Source organism: Populus trichocarpa, chromosome 8 (genome assembly GCF_000002775.5).
Source record: "Populus trichocarpa isolate Nisqually-1 chromosome 8, P.trichocarpa_v4.1, whole genome shotgun sequence".
NCBI lineage: Eukaryota > Viridiplantae > Streptophyta > Magnoliopsida > Malpighiales > Salicaceae > Populus > Populus trichocarpa.
The window spans coordinates 11,985,238-12,007,613 of record NC_037292.2 but is presented as its reverse complement, the minus strand read 5'-3'; the positions used below and the strand labels follow the sequence as shown (position 1 = coordinate 12,007,613).

General features: G+C 38.1%; 2 protein-coding genes and 2 pseudogenes across 4 annotated transcripts; 1 reads left to right on the top strand and 3 right to left on the bottom strand.

Moving 5' to 3' along the window:
* Positions 1-1,081: 1,081 nt before the first annotated feature.
* On the bottom strand, positions 1,082-2,931 carry LOC7494760 (ammonium transporter 1 member 1). Its single transcript, XM_002311667.4, has one exon. It carries the CDS (start codon positions 2,821-2,823, stop codon positions 1,303-1,305), a length of 1,521 nt encoding a protein of 506 aa, XP_002311703.1. The 5' UTR covers positions 2,824-2,931; the 3' UTR covers positions 1,082-1,302.
* An 8,967-nt stretch (positions 2,932-11,898) lies between these two features.
* LOC7480902 (DEAD-box ATP-dependent RNA helicase 13-like) lies at positions 11,899-16,127 on the bottom strand (annotated as a pseudogene).
* On the top strand, positions 15,847-18,699 carry LOC7494759 (probable folate-biopterin transporter 8, chloroplastic). Of its 3 annotated transcripts, XM_024607828.2 has the most exons (3): positions 15,847-16,630; positions 17,298-18,028; positions 18,122-18,699. In XM_024607828.2, the coding sequence occupies exons 1-3, from the start codon at positions 16,126-16,128 to the stop codon at positions 18,449-18,451; spliced, it is 1,566 nt and encodes a 521-aa protein (XP_024463596.1). In that variant the 5' UTR covers positions 15,847-16,125; the 3' UTR covers positions 18,452-18,699. The 3 variants fall into 3 exon arrangements, with proteins under 3 accessions (XP_024463596.1, XP_002312615.2, XP_024463597.1); XM_002312579.4 differs by having other exon boundaries at positions 15,849-16,630; positions 17,298-18,699; XM_024607829.2 differs by having other exon boundaries at positions 16,580-16,630; positions 17,309-18,699.
* A 511-nt stretch (positions 18,700-19,210) lies between these two features.
* On the bottom strand, positions 19,211-21,751 carry LOC112328515 (pentatricopeptide repeat-containing protein At3g12770-like; annotated as a pseudogene).
* Positions 21,752-22,376: the final 625 nt, after the last annotated feature.

The window sequence follows — 22,376 nt, the reverse complement described above, 5'->3', positions numbered from 1 at the left end:
GTAAAGTAAATTAATATATTTATTTAGGGTATATTTGTTTTTGTGTTTTAAAAGTATTTAAAAAAATAAAATTTTAATTTTTTTTACTTTAAATTAATATTTTTTTGATGTTTTCAGATATTTTAATACGCTAATATTAAAAATAATTTATAAAAATACTATTATTTTAATATATTTTCAAATAAAATATATTTTAAAAAATAAACATTATCATTTTTCCGGACACTCTTTCAATCTATTCGTTAATAATTTTGTGCTGCAGCTCAGCCCAAGAACTCAAGGGAAGAGACACACACACCTTTTGTGACATGTGAAATTGAAAACGAGCAATTACGTCCTTTCTATTTAATAACTGTAGCAAGAAATACTAGTTAATAACCTCCCTAATCTAATTCATGTAAATCTTGTTAGTAACAACCAATGTCAACACATAACATTTTCAATTCCATTTAGAATGTAAGATTTTGGGACTGGCCAAAGTGAGAGGGGCGGTTGCTGGCCGGATGCGCCGTGAGAGAGAAGAAGAAGGGCGGTGGCTGTGATTAACGGGGACCATGAGAATAGCTAACAAGAAGCCGGAAACTCATGAATGAATGAATGAATCCAGGCACAGGGCAGGTGTCAAAAGAAAGAAAAATCCCAAAAATACTTTGATTGATTGTTTTCTGTTTGCTGTCGGAAGAAAAAACCAAACAATCCCCATACCTTCGGGAAACCAATGACCACATGTACATTATCAAAACAAATGACGAGAAAAAACACCACCACTCCTTCCTGATAATGTTCCATTTTTCTCTACCACACCACAAGTATATTTACTTCTAGAGCTTTTTTTTTAAAAAAGAGATTTTTATAACATATCATTCATTTCACTAAAAAATAAATTAAATTGACAAAAATAAAAAAAATTAATAATATTATCTTTAGTTTAACTAATTCATTTCACTAAAGCTTAGCTTTCAATCACGTGGAATAAAATCAGAAATTATCACAACTAATCACCATATTTTTTTTTTTTTAGTTTAATATGGGTGTTCGAACCAGCTTGCGCGTACCTCGACTAATCTTCCGGATCTTGAAGTAAACAACCAACCAATCACCATATTTATAATATAGAGAGAAGACATTTTCACATTTACTACACGAACATGACTGAACAAGAAAAACTTGTCATCCACGTCTTCGTTATCCCAACAGGCACCACCCATCAATGATCAAACCCTACATTGATTTATCTTCCATATGTAAACAAACAACTTCTCACAAGCATATTGAAGCACCAAAAATACAAAATAGTCCCTCTTACGCATTTGCACTAGGGGTTGTAGAATTAGTAGGCTCAATTTGCCCCAGCCGGAAGGTACCGGGCCTCTGGGACTCGTCGTCATCGTCATGGTAAATATAAGCAAACCCACCATGCCGGGTCAGATCCATACCCGCCATCTCATCTTCAGCTGAGATCCTCAAGAGCTTAAGCTTATGAAGAACAAAAAACAGTGGACCCATAGTAGCACTAACCCATCCGATAATCACCAAAACTTGTATCAAATGAGCAGCCAGGAGATTCCCACCACCACCCATGAACAACCCATATGGGCGACCCGGTTTTTTCGGGTAAACCTCCCCCACATACTTCTCGGTGGCAAACAAGGCAGTGAAAATGACACCCCAAGTGCCACATCCACCGTGTAACTGCGCAGCCTCTAATGGATCATCAAACTTGAAGATCTCAGCCAATTTGTTGCAGCCAATCAACACCAAAGAAGCAACAAAGCCGCATACTATAGCAGCCCATGGTTCAACCACAGAGCACCCAGCAGTGATAGCAGCAAACCCACCAAGCAAACCATTACAAACATCAGTAACATTCCAATGACCAGACAGAATTCTCTTACAAAAAAGAGTGGTCAAAGCAGCTGTGCAACCAGCCAGAGTTGTTGTAACGGCAGTCCTACCAATTGCACTCCATTGACCATAATAGACAGGAGCATCAGTGTAAGCACTCAAGATTTTATTAAATGACCCAGGATTGAACCCATACCAACCAAACCAAAGCAAGAAAGTGCCAAGAACCACAAGGGAAGCACTGTGACCACGTAAAGCAATAGACCTGCCTGAATGGTGATAACGCCCGATTCTTGGACCTTCAATTAGAGCACCCCAGAGACCTGCAATCCCACCCACCATATGCACCACACCAGACCCTGCAAAATCAATAACTCCACTCCCAAACAACAAATCTCCATGTTCCCTTGTTGCACTAGCCCATCCATCAACAGACCAGAACCAGTGAGACACAACAGGGTAAACGAACCCAGTCAAGAAAGAAGAGTAAATCATATAAGCAACAAACTGGGTTCTTTCAGCTATTGAACCGCTGGTTATCCCAGCAGCCGCTATAGCAAAAGCCCACTGATAAAGAAAGTAACTGTAATCAAAAGAAGAAGATGGGAAAGCCTTAAGACCAAAGTTGTGTTTACCAATGAAGCCATTGGAGGGGGTCCCAAAGGCAAAAGCAAAGCCAAAGAGGTAATAAAAGAGGCCACCGGCTGCAGCGTCAAGAACGTTGGTGAGCATGATGTTCATGGTGTTTTTGGCACGTACGGAGCCTGCACAAAGCATGGCAAAGCCAAGTTGCATGGAGAACACAAGGTAGGCAGAGAAGAGGAGATATGTGTTGTCCACGGCAAATTGGGTGGCGTTGAAATTGCCTGCCGCGATTTGGAATTGGGAGCAGATGAAAGCAGCAGCACCAGTGGAGTTAGTGACGTTGGGGCCCAGTAACTGGGCTAGATCGCCTGCTGAGCAGTTCATGGAAGCCATGGTTTTGAAGTGAAGGGTACTGTCACACAGTCTGGCGAATAGAGATAGAGGGAGCAGAGAGTTACAGCAAAAATCTATGGTGAATATTGTTAAACATTGGGGAGAAAGTGGGAAAATTTCATATATGGTGCTCCTGTTATTAATTATTTTTTTATATAAAAATAAAAAATAAAACTTATGACACACTAAAATTAATAAAAATACTTTTAACTATAATTTCTCACTTCTGGTTATATATATTATTTTTAAAAATAGATACAAGAAATAACTAATATATAGGATAACATTAAAATTCCATTTAAAATATACTCTATTTTTTTCAAGATGATAATGTATTAGAGAAAGCTATGATAAAATAGGTAATTAAATACTAATTAACTAATATTGTTAGCCTTGTAGATTTATCAATATTCCATTTCTATCATTGTAGTTTAAATTAATTTCAATGTTATCCTTATAGTTTTCAAAAAGTTCCAAACTTCCCTTTAATTTCTACTAATTAACTAATAAAAAATCTATTTGTTTCATGTTTTTATTATATTTTTTCTTACTTTTCTCTCAAATCCACATGAATGCTACAATACCCTGATCACAGAAATATTTCAAGATCTGTATAAAGCTCCAACCAAATTTATAAAGTAGGCTATTTAATGATTAAATGGTTAGAATAATATAGGAGCTCTTAGAAAATTAGAAGGGTATCATTGAAAGATTTAAACTAGAAGTAGAGCATTAAAGAATCTACGAGGGCAAAAATTGAAGTTTATTTAAAAAAATAATAATAATTTCATCATAAAACCTATCCTTGATATCCTCCTGTCTAAACCATTATTAATCTCGGTTAATAGCCGTTGTTATCCCATTTCACACAGTGCGTACTTCTAGAGTGGTGATTTATCTCTCTCTTTTTTTTTTCTTCACTGTTGGTTGGATTATTTAAAAAAAATTAAAAAGAAATTGAGTATAAAATAAATTTAATTACGCAAATTGATTTTAAAACCTGTCAACCTAATGCTTTATCTAAATCAAGTTTTGAATTAAATTTTATAAGAGTTGATTTAAAATAAATTATTTAAATTAATAAATTCTAAAATAATTTGAATAATTAATAAAAATATAATATGATTCACATAAACTTTTGGGGCCACGAGCTATAGGATTAGAGCTGTGTAAAAGTAACCATCTAGGTGGTGGCGCAGTGATAAGAACTTGGGATGAAGAGGTTTGCTCCCTCTGTTGTCTCAAGTTCGAGCCATGTGGTTGCTCATATGATGACCACTGGAGGTTTACATGGTCGTTAACTTCAGGGCCCGTGAGATTAGTCGAGGTGCGCGCAAACTGGCCCAGACACCCACGTTAAACTAAAAAAAAAAAATGTGTAAAAGCTAGTTTTAGGTCGCAGGAATTTAGCCTAGTGCGTGAAAGCTATCAAGATACATGCATTTCCAAAAACAAAAATTGAAATTGATCAAATAAGCCCTAAACTACCATTTTTTTAATATATATATATATATATATATAGCTAGCCTGTTAAGGAGCAAGAATGCTTTCCGCTGGTTATTATAGCTAGGGATTGAGAGTTTGGTTGGTATGAATGTGAATCCTCTAAGACACGGTTTGAAAAGAGTTTTTGTAAAATAATATATTTAAATTTATTTTGGTTTAATAATACAGTTTGGTATATTTAGCGCAATTACTTCTAAAGAGAATTATTAAAATGGCTGGGATAAATCTTTAAAAAGAGAAGAGATAAAAAAGGAAAAGAAATAAAATGGGAAGCATACCAAAACTATAATAATAACAATTATAGTATTATCAAAAACACCCCGGTAGCATAAATTTAAAGTTTGTTTAGAAGTATGGTTGCGATTGTTTTTTAAAGTGTTTTTCACTTAAAAATATATTAAAATAATATTATTTTTTTTTAAATTATCAACAGATCAAAATGATTTAAAAACACCAAAAATATATTAATTTAAAGTAAATAAAAAATTCAAATTTTTAAAATTTTTTTTTTAAAATATAAAAATAAACAGCGCTTTAACATTGAGAATTTTACAAGAAAAAAACCGTAGTACCATCAAAAACTTTTTCTTACCGTGTTAATTTACAAAAACCTGTTTCGAACCATGCTAATTGTTTTTTTTATTAAAAAAATCATGGATGGAATTAATGGTAGGCAGAAGCAGAATTCCGTACACTGGCTGTTGATATTCCAAGGACGAATCTCTTGCGTCGCACGAACGACGCAGTTTTTTTTTTTTTTTTTGTGGTAAGGTTACTTGCTGTAATTAACCACCGACATCCTTTTCATTGAAGTACATTAGCCATGGCTAGCAAGCACATTTTATACGGTACGTACGACATGTCGACGAAAAGGAAAACGGGATTGATTAATTGTTTTGCTTGCCCCTTTATCGACACTTCCAACTAAATTTGGCAATGTCAGACAATATTAAGAGAGAAAAGAAGGCAAAATCATCCTCTTGCCGCTTGTATCTTGTCTGGAAAAAACAACTGATTTGATGCTTTTCATACAAGATAAATAGTCCACAGTTCCCTTTGCCTGGTCAATCTAGACAGGAAGACACATATTGGAATAACAATGAATCCATTTGTCTGGGACAACCTTGAATTAATGGAAGTAGACACATGATAAAACAACCAACAGTTTATGTAAATGGATTGATGCAACAAGCATTTACATATCCTGCTGGGAAATCAATGATTTCCTGGTATGCAATGGTCATTGCCACCCCCCATCGCACTCCATAGACAAGTCAATCCCAGTTCTTTATTGGGGAAACGATTCTCACAAGCAAGCATCCTGAACTGTACTGTGTTCATAGCATCGTCAACCACTCACAATTCTAAGCACTCACGAGTAAACATCTGAATGGGGTCGACATCTGGAGCTCAGACCCCTCGATCGCATTCAGTTGTTTGGGCTGACAGCTTGATTTGAATCGATAACATTAATTAACATTACATGTTCTAGCTTTAGATAAGGATGCTCGCATCCTGCTAAAAACACTTTGTTCAACATGTGGTTTTACATCTAAAATGACATTACATATTTGCTGTACGTACCGTCCTTTTTGTGTGGATCAATTGTATGCAGTTTATGAAGAGCCTGATCCGTTACCCTATAAATTAAATTGAAAAGGAGAGAATAAAATCTCCGAAGAAGAATTCTGCTCGTCAGCTTCTTTTAACCTTTTTTCTGATCATGTAAACCTGTATGACGATGTCAGTAAAATAACCTTAGGGCATGATAGACAACTGGGTTGAAAAAAACATCAAAAGGAAGGGATGGAGAGCTGAGAATATACGTTTCTTCTCCTCTTCTTTTTCTTCTTAAACTCTCCATGTTTATACGTTTTTCTGCCATATCTTTCACATCCATGCGCACCTGAGAACAGGATAAAGAGCTATTATAGAAGCCAGAAATCAAACAATGTGGAAAGAAAGAGGATGACAAATATGTACGATCTGTATCTCCTTATTTATTCTTATTAAGCACATTTTCAGGATGAGAACCAAGGTCAGAAAAGCTTTCAGTGCATTTTCAAAGTTACCAGTGACATGATGAGCCTTTTAAAAAATTGCATACAATATCAGCAACTAGTCACGAATTGGATCTTCTTTTCGTAGAATTAGAAAAGCCTCGCAAGTTTTACTCCACGTTCAATTTCTGGAGAATCAGCACAGGCCTATCCAGGGGTTGCGGTGTGTTGTATTAAACTCAATCCATCTAGAAGGTCAAGGAAGGCAACCACCGGCCAGCCAGCCACCAGCTGTGACCGACCAGCCACCAGCTGTGACCGACCAGCCACCAGCCGCAGCCGCCAGCCGCCTTCACACCATTGGCCACCAGCCGTCTTCACACTTGAAGGTTGAATTATCTTGTTTTGAATTTGTGTATAAATAGCAAGCTGAGCTTATGCTATTATGTGTGGAGAGAGTAGAGAGAAACACTAGAGAGAAAGAGAGAGGGCGTGTATTAAGCTTTTTGTGTTTGTAAGCTTTTGTTCTTGAAATAAAACAATGTGTTTTATCCCCTCTGAGTGTTTCAAAGCCACCACCAGTGGTTTCTCCCACCAACAATTGGTATCAGAGTCCCGTTCGTCAGAAAAACAGAAGTGTTTTTGGGAGATATCCGAATTTTCAAAATTATCAAAAACAAGTTTTGATCATTCCAACGTGTAGAGGTCATCCATATGAACTCTCTGCCGCAAAAATCAGCTCAATCGGACACCGGGGTGAGCAACACGCGCCGCCTGAAGATTCTGAACAGTTGGACCACGCGCACCCACGCGCGCCAGAGGTAGACGACGAGTGCCGTCCACGAGCACCATATTTGAGCCGTTAAGCCGAGCCGAGCCGCAAGCCTCCAGCCGAGCCGCAGAATATTCCCTTTTCAAGCCTAGCCGCTAAGCCGAGCCGCTATTAGCCTAAGCCGAGCCGATAGAATATTCCACAGAATATTCCCGGTTCAACCCAGCGAACCGCCCGACGCCCAGAATTGGTGTTTTGACCGGTTCACCCATTTTCTGACCTGATATTTACAAAGTCAGACCGATTCCCGACTATTTGGTCCATTCCGGATCGATCTACAGTGTCCGTTTTGCCAAAGTCAACTCCCAGAAGGAGATATAGTCATTCAAAGAGCAAAATGACTACAGAAAGTACACAAACACTCATCCCGAAGCTGACCAAAGACAACTATGATAGTTGGTGCATCAGATTGAAGGCATTCCTTGGTTCACAAGAGTGTTTGGAGATTGTACACTATGGTTATGATGAACCAGAATCCAAAGAAGAAGAAGATGCTTTACAAGAGGCACAGAAGCAAGCCTTGAAAGTCAACAGAAAGAAGGACAACAAAGCAAAGACCATCATCTACCAAGGTCTTGATGAAGATACATTCGAGATCATAGCTTCCGCTGAAACATCAAAAGACATATGGGAGGCTCTCCAACAAAAATACAAAGGTGCTGACAGAATCAAGAAGATTCGTCTTCAATCTTTGCGAGGTGAATTTGAGTTATTGCAAATGAAGTCCTCAGAATTTATTTCTGATTATCACACAAGGATTATGGTGATAATCAATCAGATGAGGAGAAATGGAGAAGCCATCATAGATTCTCGAATTACTGAGAAAATTTTGAGATCCCTAGATCCAAAATTTGATTTTGTTGTTGTCGCCATTGAAGAGTCCAAGGAAGTGGACAAGTTGACAGTGGATGAACTTATGAGTTCTTTGCAAGCTCATGAGCAGAAGATTGTAAAGAGAAATGGAGATAAGGCCATCGAGCATGCCTTACAAGCAAAGTTGTCGCTCAAAGAGAGATATGAGCAAGGGGAGACTTCAACAAGTGGATATACCACTCAAGCAGGAAGTCAACAATCCAGAGGAGGATTTCAGCAATTCCAAGGAAGAGGATCTTGGAATACAAGCTTTAGAGAAAGAGGTGGTAGAAACACCACCAGAGGAGGTAGAGGACAACAAGCATTCACTCCTAGAGGAAGAGGAGGCGGTTACAATAACCGTGACAAGAGGAATATCCAATGTTATAGTTGCAATCAATTTGGGCACTATAGCACTGAATGCAGAAGGAAAGCTCCGTTGGAGATACGTGAGCAAGCCAACTATGCAGAGAAGGATGACAGAGAAGAAGCTACATTTCTTGTCCAACAAGAACTTGGCGAGAAACAGGAGAATATGTGGTATCTAGATACTGGAGCCAGCAATCACATGTGCGGCTACCGAGAGTTATTTAGTGATCTAGATGAGACCAAGCAAGGTCTAGTTACTTTTGGAGATACCACAAAGGTTCCATTCAAAGGTAAAGGCAGCATCCCAATCAAGTTGAAGAACGGCGATTCCAGCTACATCGCCAATGTCTATTATGTCCCAGCCATAAAGCAGAACCTGATCAGCTTAGGTCAACTTTTGGAGAGAGGATATACTTTTTACTCGAAGAATTGTCATCTGACAATTAGAGACAACAATTGGAGATTAATGACCTATGTGAAAATGTCCAAGAATAGGATGTTTCCTTTGAACATCCAGTATGATGCAACAAGGTGTTTGAGTGCCATCACCAACAGTGAAGAATGGCTTTGGCACTTAAGGCTTGGACATCTGAATTTCACGAGCTTGAAGATGCTAGCAAGCAAGAAGATGGTCAGAGGTTTGCCTCACATTGATCATCCAGATGAAGTCTGTGAAAGTTGTGTCCTCAGCAAACATCATGGATCCAGTTTTGCCAAAGAAGTCAACTGGAAAGCAAAGAGGCCACTGGAGTTAGTACACACAGATGTGTGTGGCCCAATAACGCCTATGTCGACTGGACAAAATAGGTACTTCCTCACTTTTATTGATGATTTTAGTAGAAAGACGTGGATATACTTTCTGAAGAGGAAGTCAGAAGTATTCAATTGTTTTAAAGATTTTAAAGCAATTGTGGAGAAGCAAAGTGGCTACATGATCAGAACAGTGAGATCTGATCAAGGTGGAGAATATACAACAAATGACTTTGAAGCCTATTGTACACAACAAGGCATCAGACATCAGACAACACCAGCTTATACACCACAGCTGAATGGTGTAGCTGAAAGGAAGAATCGCACGATTCTTGACATGGCAAGAAGTCTGCTCAAAGCAAAGAAGTTGCCCAAGCAATACTGGGCTGAAGCTGTATCATGTGCAGTGTATCTACTGAATCGCTGCCCAACCAGAAGTTTGCAAGGAGTCATTCCAGAAGAAGCATGGAGTGGTCACAAACCAAGTGTTACTCATCTACGAGTATTTGGTTGTGTGGCATATGCAAAGATCCCAGATGCAAGAAGGAGAAAGCTCGATGATAAAAGCGAGAAATGCATCTTTGTCGGATATGGTGAAAGAAGGATGGGATACAAGCTGTATAATCCCATCACGAAGAAGGTGATTATGAGTAGAGATGTTATCTTTGAAGAAGATAAATCTTGGGAATGGAATGATGATCAAGAAGCAGTCAAATGGATCAACATTGATTTGATCCTTGAAGGTGAAGAAGTACCAACAGTACTTGTCGAAGAACCGATTGTGCCAGCAGCTGAACCACAAAGTCCGGTGATTATACCAGCAGCTGAACCACAAAGTCCGGTACACAGATTCCCTGTATTCAACAGGAGGAACACACCAGGAGCATCATCATCAACACCAGCAGCAGCATCCTCGTCAGAAGGACCAAGAAGGATGAGAAATCTTGACGAGTTGTACGATGCCACGCAAGTCATCGAAGATACAACTCTATTTTGTTTCTTTGCAGATAATGACCCACTTAGCTTCAACAAAGCTATCACAGAAGAGAAGATAGAAGCAATGGATAAAGAAATGCATGCCATTGAGAAGAATGATACCTGGAAGCTGACTTATCCACCAGAAAGCAAGAAAGCAATAGGTGTCAAATGGGTCTATAAGACAAAGAAGAATGCAAAAGAAGAAGTGCAAAAATACAAAGCCATTGAAGAGGGAAACATTTATCAGAATGAAGTTCATGCTTGGCATGACATCCCTCGATTGAGTTTAAAGGGGAGATTTGTTGTATTAAACTCAATCCATCTAGAAGGTCAAGGAAGGCAACCACCGGCCAGCCAGCCACCAGCTGTGACCGACCAGCCACCAGCCGCCTTCACACCATTGGCCGCCAGCCGTCTTCACACTTGAAGGTTGAATTATCTTGTTTTGAATTTGTGTATAAATAGCAAGCTGAGCTTATGCTATTATGTGTGGAGAGAATAGAGAGAAACACTAGAGAGAAAGAGAAAGGGTGTGTATTAAGCTTTTTGTGTTAATTAATTGTAAGCTTTTGTTCTTGAAATAAAACAGTGTGTTTTATCCCCTCTGAGTGTTTCAAAGCCACCACCAGTGGTTTCTCCCACCAACACGGTGAGGACTCTTTTAATGAACAAAATAGCTGGCCTTTCAGCTTTGATCCTCCCAGACGTGTACACAAGGTGTACCAAATACTGCAGGGAGTGGACTGGTGGTATTAGGTTTGGGCACTATCTCGTTCTTTAGAGGAGTAAATGGAAATGTTGGCTGCGTAGAAGGGGGAGCCAAACTGAGAAAAACCCAGGAAATCATTCTTTGCAACTACTACTGCTCTCTTGTGCTCAAACCATGTAATTTCACTATCTTGCCGGGAAAAAAATTCTCTCCACCAAAGAATTATTATGCAACCGAATATTATATACAGACAGCATTTTATAGCAAACTTAGCTACATTGATTTTTTAATGATTCATGTACTATAACCCAAGATATGATCATCATCACAAACTATAGAATAGTTTCAAAGAAAAGAAAGCACTCATATTGATGTCCAGACGTTACCAGATTTTGAATTTAGAGCTCTGCATAACGTTCAATAAAGAAATCATGAAAAGTAGGGAAGAATGCGATAGTGAAATTATACCTCCTGGCCAGCACTTCGGAGTGCCTGGAGTGGCTCCACACAATCTTGAACAGTAACCACCAATTTCTTTTTTTTGTTATCTCCCAAATCTAAATTTTGGCTGCTAATTCTCCAAACTGATGCTGCAGGAGATGTGAAGTTCTAGCCTGTGGGAAAAGTTGCAGTCAGTAGTTAAAATCCTTACACTTGAAAATTCATTTTATTTACTGTAGGATACCATGACACAGCATGGGGGGTGATCTATTCAAGCATAATCTGAAATATGGATACCAGCCAAACTAGATTGCCAGTTGCCGCTAATGCTCCTGCTGCCCCCTAAGAGTTGCATGTCACATACAAAGCACCCATGCACTATCAATAGCCAACATCAAAATTATTACAACCTGCAGCTGAATAAATCAGTCATTCAGGTTTTATTCAACCGACCGAGATTCTAACACTACACAGAATTTAGCATAAGCTGCGAACTCCTAGTAAATACTGCAGCAAAGCTCTGGTAGCATGTGTATCAACAATTACCAGGCAGACTTCATCATTCAAACATGTATTAATAGGGAATATAAAAACAAAAATGTCAGTATATAGGTTACTTATTTTATTACCAGGCAGAGTGTTAAGCTCCCGCAAGTTAAATCCAAAAGAAATTACTGTAATTGCCTGTTCAATGAAAAAGGAATGGCCAAACTCTCAAATTTCACAGAACAAAACGAGAATAAGAAACCTTTCATAGTAAACAAAACCTGTTGTAAATTTTTCAATTGCATGGAGTTTCACTCTTTCCTTCTCACTGTCATCATTCTCCACCATTAACTCAACTGAGTCTGCATTTCGCTCAAACCAGGTTTTATTTGCCTTCTCCTAGAAAAGCACATGCACACGCACCAGTTACAGAATGAAGCAGAAGTAGTGTTTTAGTGAACTGAAATTTTAATTTCCATTACAAATTATGTAGACAAAAATAAGGAGATTCCCTGATTCACATTGTCCAAGCAAACGATTTATATACCTGGGAATCCTTTCTTGTAATCTTGTCTATTTGACGTGCAAGAGCCAGCCGTCTCATCACCTCTGGCAAGTACGATTCTTCAAAAGGAAATCTCTGAAAACTTTCCTGCATAAACAGAGGAGATAATCCAAAAATTATTTGAGGCAATCCTTAAATACTGACCCTTTGTTAATAAAAACAAAGAGAGACAACCCTTCGGGCAATAATTCAATACTACAATCTAGGGCTTGCCGTGAAAAAAAGCAAGAATACTGAGTGCTGCCTTGATATAATTGATGCCAAATGGAAAAAATCTAATGTTTAACTTTCCAAAACCCTCAATCATAACTCTAAACCTTTCTATAAAGAATAGTTCAATATAAACTAAAGCATAATCTCTTACAATAATGTACTCAGAGTTGAAAAGATTGAAACTTTGCAAGAGCCACTACCCTTGAAAATGATTTGCACAAAGAAGCAAATTTTGATGTATCATTTGACGAGATAAGGGCAATGGTGCATCCATCAGTAAAAGCTCTCGCAGTCCTTCCACTTCGGTGAACATAAACCTAACAAAAAGATAAAATGAAATTTTAAACTGAGAAAGAAAAGAAAACAACAACTTTTTAAAAATGTAAATTAAAGCATCCCATTTTTTTTATTTTTTATTTTTTTAAAGCATCCCAATTTTTACCTCTGCTGAATGTGGAAGCTGATAGTGAACAACAGTTCGGACACCAGGAATGTCGAGGCCACTTGCAGCAACATCCGTGGCAACAAGAATAGCATGTTCATTTGAACGAAAATGGTCACCTGCCTGCATTAAACACAAGGGAGAAAGTGGTTGGTGTTGAAGAAAACACAAAACAATGCATGCTCCTGCCATACAAAATCACATATTTACTTATTCAATTATTTAGTTGACAACTGCACTCGTGCATAGCTATAAGCTCAGCACCAGATGCAAAATTCAAATCACAAAATGAATTATCACATTTTGAATAAAATAATTAAAAGGAAAAAAAATAAATCACTAACCTTCAAACGAGCTCGCTGCTGCATCTGAACATGAAGTTTCCACACATGGATGCTTAGAATTCGCAAAAGGGCAGAAATATGGCGCAAAGCTGCAATCGATGTGCAGACAACAATTGTGCGACCTTGTCCATGAACAGTCAATATATAATAGGTAAGCATCTTTATCTTCTTCCCTACATCTGCAGTCATTATACTAACATTTAGAAAGCAACTGCTGAAAAATGATAAAATTAAATTTTGGTAAAAACAAAAACATGAACATAACATATAATGTGAAAAACCAAAGGCAAAAGGTGCAATTGATACTTTCATTGACAGCTCTTGAAAGAATTACACAAGTTAATCAAGGTGAAGATCTACAGGTCAGAGTGAGCAAGAAGAGATCCAAACAATCTTATATAAAATCTGTTCCGTGTGCGCAATAAGGAAAAAAAGAATGCAAACAAATAAAGGATGCAGCCATTGAACTACAGCCCATGCTATTTCTCAGGACAAGCCAGATGACCGTGGAATAACATTTTGGCCATGCAAACCAGTCTACAGACATGAATTTGCAGACGTGCATGTATGTATGTTGGGAAGTTAGAGCATATATATCTATCAACATGGCCCACTCAATTGTAAAATATTTAGCGGTAAAATACATTTAGAAATCCGGAGAACAACCCCCCAAGTACATTGTCAGCTACTTAGGAATGATTCCTCGAGCTTATTTGCGACAATCGACACATTTGTCAGATCAATGATGGCAGAGTTAACACTCATTCCTGCTCGTTCAGAGAGCATTTCTATAGAATTCAGTCCATCAGCAGTTGATTGCTTTGATTTTAGTGAGCCACGCTTTAGCTTCTTGCGAAAATCAGCAGATAATGCTTTAGTTGCAGAAAAAACAGAAGTCTGTCTTTTCTTTCTTTGCATGTAGAAAGTGTCTCACAATTTTCTAAACTTTTAGACTGTCCTCCAATTGAATCACCGGCCTCGGGCAACATGTTAATAATAGACTGCAACTCACGAAAATGTTCATTTTTAATCATTCGATCCGCCTCATCTAGCACAAAGAAAGATAATGAAGGCAACTGCAAGAAGCAAAGAAAAGAGTCCAATAATGCTTTGAACAAGACAGTATGTCATATGAATGGGGTGCTCAAATGGAGGATTTGAGCTAGAGTACTTTTTGATGAAGTCACAAATACACATTGATAAGAAATGGATTAGGAATCTTGTATGTTCAGGTAAAAAAATTAATAAATTTACTTCATGAACATCATGCTGCTTTCTGGGGAATTAGCTGAGACAGGAGTCGGCACATTTAATTAACTTCATTAACAGAACTTCCTAAAATTCAATCCTGAGCAGAGCTAACTGGTGAATAAGATGGTGCTAGATATGGTGGTAGGCAATGGTGGCTGCAGTGGCAACAGTTTTTTAAGGTAGTTACAGAAGTGGCAAGCTGGAGGATGTCTTCAATATATATGCATGCCATTATGAGGCAATGGTGTCAGCATGAATATCAAGAGCAACGACAACGACAGTTGGGAAGCAATAGAGTTACAATGCTAGAAAGTTGATGTAGCTATGATGGTCAGTGCAATGCGGCTAGCAGCAAGTGAGAACTGGGGATGGTTGGGCATAACAGTGTAGCTGATCATAGCAGGGGTGAGTAGTGGTATGGAGTGTGTGGTCTCATCTAACTATCATTTGAGGTATCAGTGCAGGCAGCTCTGGATCAAGTCGATCACGTTATTGGCACTAGGAATGAAGAAGCTAACTAAATTTGCAGATTTGATTGAAATTCCACGTTAATTTAGAGGGTACAGGATGGTTGATATGAGCTAAACCACCATCCATGAGCTGAATTAGTAGTAAAGAATTAATTCAATCTCAAAATAAATTTAAATTATTAAATAAAAATTAAGATATTATTTATATTATTTTTTAAAAAAATTTATTTAGTTTGAAATTTATATAAGTTTATATTATTTTATATTTAATTTTTATCAAACAAATAAAAATGATAATATTTAAACTTATGATCGTTTAGTTATCAAGACTATGATATCGTATCAAAGAACTAATTCAATTCAAAAACTTTAGTTATTAGTTAAAATTTTAAAATATAATTTATGTTATTCTCTCACATCAATTCAAAAACCAATTCTTTATTTAAAATAATATATTTTATTTCAGTATATCAAAACAGTAAAAATATTAATTTAAAATAAAATAATTTTTTTTAATCTTTACAAAAGATTAATTTGAAGCGAAAACAAACAACCACTTGAAACAAATTAAATGTGATTGTGCCAATTTTGAGTTTTATTTCCTTGTTTTATCTAAATTTGGAAGATCCAAGTTTTAGACATTTAGCAATTATTTGGACAAAGACTAAAGAAGCACGAAGTGACGCCCTTTCTAACATCACGTCATATCTGTGATGTCTCCATTTTTGACCTATCAAACCCTACCATCACCCCTCCAATCTCATTGATACTTGTTGGTAGGACCCTCCAAATCCCCCCTTTAAAATTAAAAACTACAGCACTAATACAAGGTGTCATCGTCTGCCTGGAACCCTCCAAGGCTCCCACCCTCTCTGTCGGTCTCCTGCAGTATACAAAACCCCTTCCTGTTTCCTGCAGTCTTCTAGTTTTTTCTCCTTCCTCGAAAACTTCACTCTCTTTCTTCTCTCAGCAAACCTTAAGCCTTAAACTGTGGATCTTAATGTCGCACCTCCTGTTTCCAACTCACAAACTGAGTCAATCTAAACTGCACCGACAATCCTAGTAACTTCTTAACCTCCTGATATTCAAGAACCATGATTCCTTTATCAATTGCCAGTCGAAGTCCAGTTACGAAATTGTCTCCAGATAACCCAAAAATACAAATATCCTCTTCTACTAAGCTATCTCACTTGAAAGCAGTTCCATGCTCTTTTCACAGGAAAAACCCCAACACTATTTGCAACCCTGCAAAGTCCAAGACTCATCCTTTTGGCTCTGTATTAATAACCCCAGATCACGTTTCTCATAAGAAAGGCAAGATAAACCGGGGATACGAGGAAAGAAGAGATTCTGGCCATGTGGGTAGCCAACAGATGCTGGGTTTGTGTGGGTTTGGGTATTGGATGCAGGGGTTTAGGAGTTTTCCTTGGCTTGCTCTCAACTTCCATATGGCTCACAATCTCAACTTGCATCCATCACAATTGCAGCTTTTGCAAATCTCTGGTAACCTTCCCATGGTGGCCAAACCTCTTTATGGACTCCTCTCTGATGCTTTTTACATTGGAGGTGCTCATAGAGTACCTTATATTCTCATGGGAGGTTTGTTATCTTATATCTCCTCTGCTTTATCTAGTTTATGTTTTTCAGCGTTCATTGCTTCTGTTCAAATTGTTCTTAATTAATCATCTTGACTGGCATTCTTCAATTTTATGTTTTAAGCTTATTGTTGGATCCTATATATGTTTCTAAATCAGGCTGGATATGTGGTTAAATTTTCTTGGGCATGGATTCTGGCATTCTGTCCTTTGCTTGAAATCCCCACCTTTCCTTTTCCCCATGTAGCTATGCCTCAAGCTTCTTTTTGTCAATTTCCATTTCCATACCTCCTGTGCATGGACAATAAAAAGATGTGGAACCTTTAATTTATCAGACTAGTTATAATAGTTGCTGACTTTGGCCAGATCCTATCCTTTTGCTATCACCTGTAGTCTTTAATGAATACTAGAATTTGAAGGTGCATAGTATATGGTTTGTTTTTCTTAGATGTCTATTGTAAGTCATTGTAGGGAATTTCTTGAAGAACAAAAATAGGTAAAGATATGGCCATCACCAGAGATAAGGGAAAATTGAAAATTTGAAAACTCAATTCTAAATCTATTGTGATAGTGAGAGTAAGCTCGTCGTATCCTAAATAATTCTTACGAACTAATATATCTGGTTGATTGATCAAGTTTACAAAGGATGCTGACGGAAGTGAAATTCTCAGTCTTTTTGCAGGTGCTGGGTTGGGGGCCGCTGGCATTGATCCCTGTTGCACGGGAAGCCCTTCCGATTCTTATTTCATGCATTCTTATCAGTAATCTTGGCGCTTCAATCACAGAAGTAGCAAATGATGCTCTTGTCACAGAGTATGGCCAAAAAAACAGAATTGGAGGCCTCCAGTCTTATGCATTTATGGCTTTAGCTGTTGGTGGAATCCTAGGCAACTTGCTAGGTGGTTGTTTCTTACAAAAAACACCACCCCAAACCATGTTTCTTGTATTTTCAGTTCTTCTCTCTCTTCAACTAGCAACTTCATCAATAGTAAGAGAGAAATCGCTTGGTTTATTAGAACCATCAAATCACAACCTTGTGAAGACATCAATTTGGGAGAATACCAGAAAACAGCTAAGTGATCTTAAAACTGCATTAAACGAGGACAGCATCTCCCACCCTCTCACTTGGATCGTAGCTTCTATTGCTACAGTTCCGGTTCTCTCAGGTTCCATCTTTTGCTATCAAACACAGTGTCTGCATCTTGATCCTTCAATTATTGGAATGTCACGTGTAATTGGCCAGATTATGCTTCTTTCCATGACTGTACTCTATGACCGTTATTGGAAAGAAGTGCCTATGAGGAAATTAGTTGGTGCCGTTCAGTTTTTATATGCTTCTTCTCTTCTTCTGGACTTTGTTCTAGTGAGACAGATAAATCTTAAACTGGGAATTTCCAACGAGGTATTTGCTTGTTGTTTTTCGGGTTTATCTGAAATACTTGCTCAATTTAAGCTCCTTCCTTTTTCATTGCTATTGGCTAGTTTATGTCCTCAGGGTTGTGAAGGATCTCTTACCTCTTTCTTGGCATCTTCGTTGTGTTTATCATCAATTGTCAGTGGGTTCTTGGGTGTTGGGTTAGCTTCTCTGATTGGAATAACATCTGGTGATTACTCAAGCCTGCCAATGGGAATTTTGATACAGTTCTTTGCAGCATTATTGCCTTTAGGATGGATTCATCGTGTACCCATGTCCGAACCCATTGTTGAGAAAGAAAGAAAGCAAGGTATGAGTAAAAGAACACGGAAAAATAGAAGGGTTGGAAGAGTGTTGTTAGGCTCTATTTATGTTTACCGCCGGGAAAGAGAATCTGATTCACAGAGATAAACCAGCTAGCATAACGATAACATTTTCGTGGACAAAGAGGAGTCTAAGATCGGGACATTTGAATTGTCCAAGTCTCATGTCTTCGCACCCAAATTAAGCCCATTTCAGCCGCAGCTAAGATTAGAATGATCCTTTAATTGGTGCAAGTCCTCTGGCAAAGGTGATCCTTTGTTTAATTTCAAATGGATTATTGTTTCACAAATGTACACGCATCAGTTACCAGCTCCATTCAAGCAGGAAGTTTTCTTGATCATGGGATTTTGATATTCGATATGAAGATTTGCTTCTGATGTTTGTTGAAGTGTGTAGTTTAATTTCCAGAGGACTATTTCTGCTGCACATCAAGTTCAACTGGCAGCTTGAGGAATGGAGAACAAGCAGGAAGGCATTTAGATGATGTTTGTGACTGTTCCGTTCTATTTGTGGAAGCCTATATACCCAATGTTTAACTTTTGGTAGTGAACTAATGCTATGGCAACTATGGTTTGGGTTCTGCTTCGTGGTGCCGTTAATAAATTCCTGAATTAAGAAAGAAAAAAAAAATAGTTCGGGTGGAGGCTAGAGGGTTGAGTGTGCAGAGCAGAGGGGACAGTTGAGTAGAGAAACCAAAATTATGAACAAGAACTGGAATCATGAATTTACCTTGTATTATTCCATACATAGTTTTGTTGACTAATCCACGCTTCCGTAACATTTGGCAAAGTGAAGAAGTTTGAACATCAAGCATTGATATCACATGGTTACAATGGAAGCCACATGTAAGAACCATATGGAACGCTTGCAACCCTGTTTCCTGTTTCAGCTTATTGGCAAGTGTTTTGCGCTCCAACAATCTTGTTGCTAGATATTCAATTTTTTTATCTACAAAGATTAAAAAAAAAAAAAAAAAAAAAGTTGTAAATCCCAGCACTGTCAAACGATGCTTGCATGTATTGCTCCTGATAGTTATAGAATGTGACTCACTGCCCCGCCAATCAGTTCGGCAAGTCTTCAGATCTTGTCAATTATCTTCAAGGTTGGCTGCACTCCTTTTGTTTCAATTATTTAAATAAAATAAAAAAAGGCGAGCCGAAGCGGAACTAGAATGCTCTGTGTCCATACTATCAATCCACACAGCTTAACATGAAACAACTTGGCTAGTTTGAGAATACAAGCAAAATTCGCCTGCAAGAAAAAAATAATTAAGATTTGAGTAAATACCTAGAATTCATTCATCAGCAATGGTACGTCAAACTAAGACAATAAAAACTCTAGAAAGAAATACACAAACCTGAATGACAAATTTTTAGCAAACATGTCCAGAGGTATAGACAGCAGTCGAGTCTCAATCATTTGGTTAACGAATGCATATCTGTGCATATGGTTATGGCTTGCATAAGATATCCTCAATTGTCAAGGGAGACAGAAAACAGCATATCAATATTCAAGATATCAAATTTTCAAAATTATGAGGAACAGCAGCTCCATTCATCAACAATACGAGGTCATCCAGCAGTTGATGTATTGACTTGGAACAAGGATGCAGTTTATCAGCAGCATAGAAAGAATGAGTGGGCGTTATTAATGCTTATCCAACTGCACCCAGTAGTTTTTGTTAAGCACCTTTCTTTCATCATTGTTCTCACCTCAGATACTACATCCCATCTCCTGGAAGACGCATGTAAGTTTGAAAGTGAGACATAAGTCGGAGGGCTTTCAGGTTCGAACTGAATAAGGAACCTACAAGCCAGATCCTGCATCTCAGCTTTTCCATGGATTATGGAAGCACTAACAAGCACCCCCCAAACTCTTGGACTAGGTTCCATTGGCATGGATTTAATAAAATCTAAAGCTCAGCCAAGCTGGCCTGATCGGCCTATCATATTCACAACACAAGCACAAATCTCAACCGTTGGCTTAATCCTATATTCATTTATTGTAGATTTATAGATACGCAGGCCTTCATCTACCAATCCTGACCGGCCACAAGCAGAAAGAACCCCTACTATTGTTATCATGTCTGATTTATTCCCAAGATGAAGCATCTTGTTGTATACAAAGATAGCTTCCTCTCCCTTCCCCTGCAATCCATAGCCAGAAATCATTGAACTCCAAGATATTGGATCCCTGTGAAAAGAACCATGCTCAAAGACTTGTTTTGCATGATCCAAGCTCCCGCACTTGGAATAAGTGCCGATCAAAGCATTGCATAAGGAAACATCATCATTAAATTCCTTCTTGATGGCATATCCATGAATTTGTTTCACACCAATTAAACCAGAAACTGCGCTACAAGCAGGAAGAACACTCACAAGCGAAACCTTAATAAGTTCTACTTCATCCCTCACCTGAATTTCTTGAAAAAGAACCAGTCCTTCCTCTAGAGATCCATTCTTCACATAACCATTGATCATTGCTGTCCAAGTATAAACATTCCCACCCTTCATGCTATCAAATACCCTTCTACCTACATCAACTTTATTACACCTAGAATACATATCTATCAAGCAAGATCCCAAATGAAACTCCTAACCCAAAGCCAACTCGTTTCTCACTATAAACCCACGAAGCTCTCTCCCATAGTTCCTTTTCACCATATCCCCGTCACGCAAACTCAAAAGAGAAGAGACTGTGATTACATCAGGTTTTAACCCCTCGATTTGCATATCTTTAACAAAATCTGACATATCCTTATCAAAATTAAGGTCCCCTGAATCCGCATATCCCGATATAATTAACATTCCAAGCACCCACATTTCTTTCAGGCATTTCATCAAACAGTTTCAAACATTCGCCAAATTCCCCACATTTGCTATACATTGACATAAGAGAATTGGCGACTATAAAATCCAAAACAAACCCAATTTTAAAAATTTTCCCATGAATCAATTTCCCTGAATTCAAGTCACCAATCTCACCAAAAACCTTTGACATCGTTGCAAGTGTATAATCATCAAGCAAAACACCACGGCAACTTGATAAAACCAAGCAAAAGCTTCATTATAAACATGATTTTTCACACACCCATTAATCAATGAGGTCCATAGGTAAACACTCTTGATTTGGAGCGAGTTAAAAACGAGTTGGGACACCATATACAGCGCATGCAGAGACGAGTTCTGTGGCCAAAAAGGGGTGTTGAGTGAGACCAAGAGAGAGAACTCGAGCATGGCATTGTTGGGTGAGTTTGAGAGATTTGTGGGTAAGTGAGAGATGAAGTAAATCAAGGAGATCTTTAGCTGAAGAGACCAGAGTGACGAAATGGTCATAACGGGAGCTTCTGAGGCTAATTGCCTCCAATAATTCATTACAAAAACGTTTTCAAATTACAAAAACTAACGACTTAGAGAGTTTTCAACTTCTTGCATTACAATAACAACAAATCCAGCAGCTTATTTCTTGAAGGGTCTGTGATGGATTCCGAAACTAACTTCTCTCATATCTCAACTCCAATCTTCAATGGAGAAAATTACCAACTTTGGGCAGTACGAATGGAAACATATTTAGAAGCTATGGATTTATGGGAAGCTGTTGAAGAGGATTGCGAGATCCTACCACTGCCAAATAATCCAACCATGACTCAAATCAAGAGTCATAAGGAGAGAAAGACCAAGAAATCAAAAGCAAAAGCCACTCTTTTTGCTGCTGTTTCAACAACGATCTTCACCAGGATCATGTCCCTGAAGTCAGCTAAGGATGTCTGGGAATATTTGAAGGAAGAGTATGCAGGAGATGAGAAAATTCGTGGGATGCAAAGTCTCAATTTAATACGTGAATTTGAGCTGCAGAGGATGAAGGATTCTGAGACTATCAAGGAGTACTCAGACAGATTGTTGGGAATTGCAAACAGGGTGAAATTGCTGGGAACTTCATTCTTAGACTCAAGAATTGTTGAGAAAATTCTGGTCACAGTACCAGAAAAATATGAAGCTTCAATCACCACTCT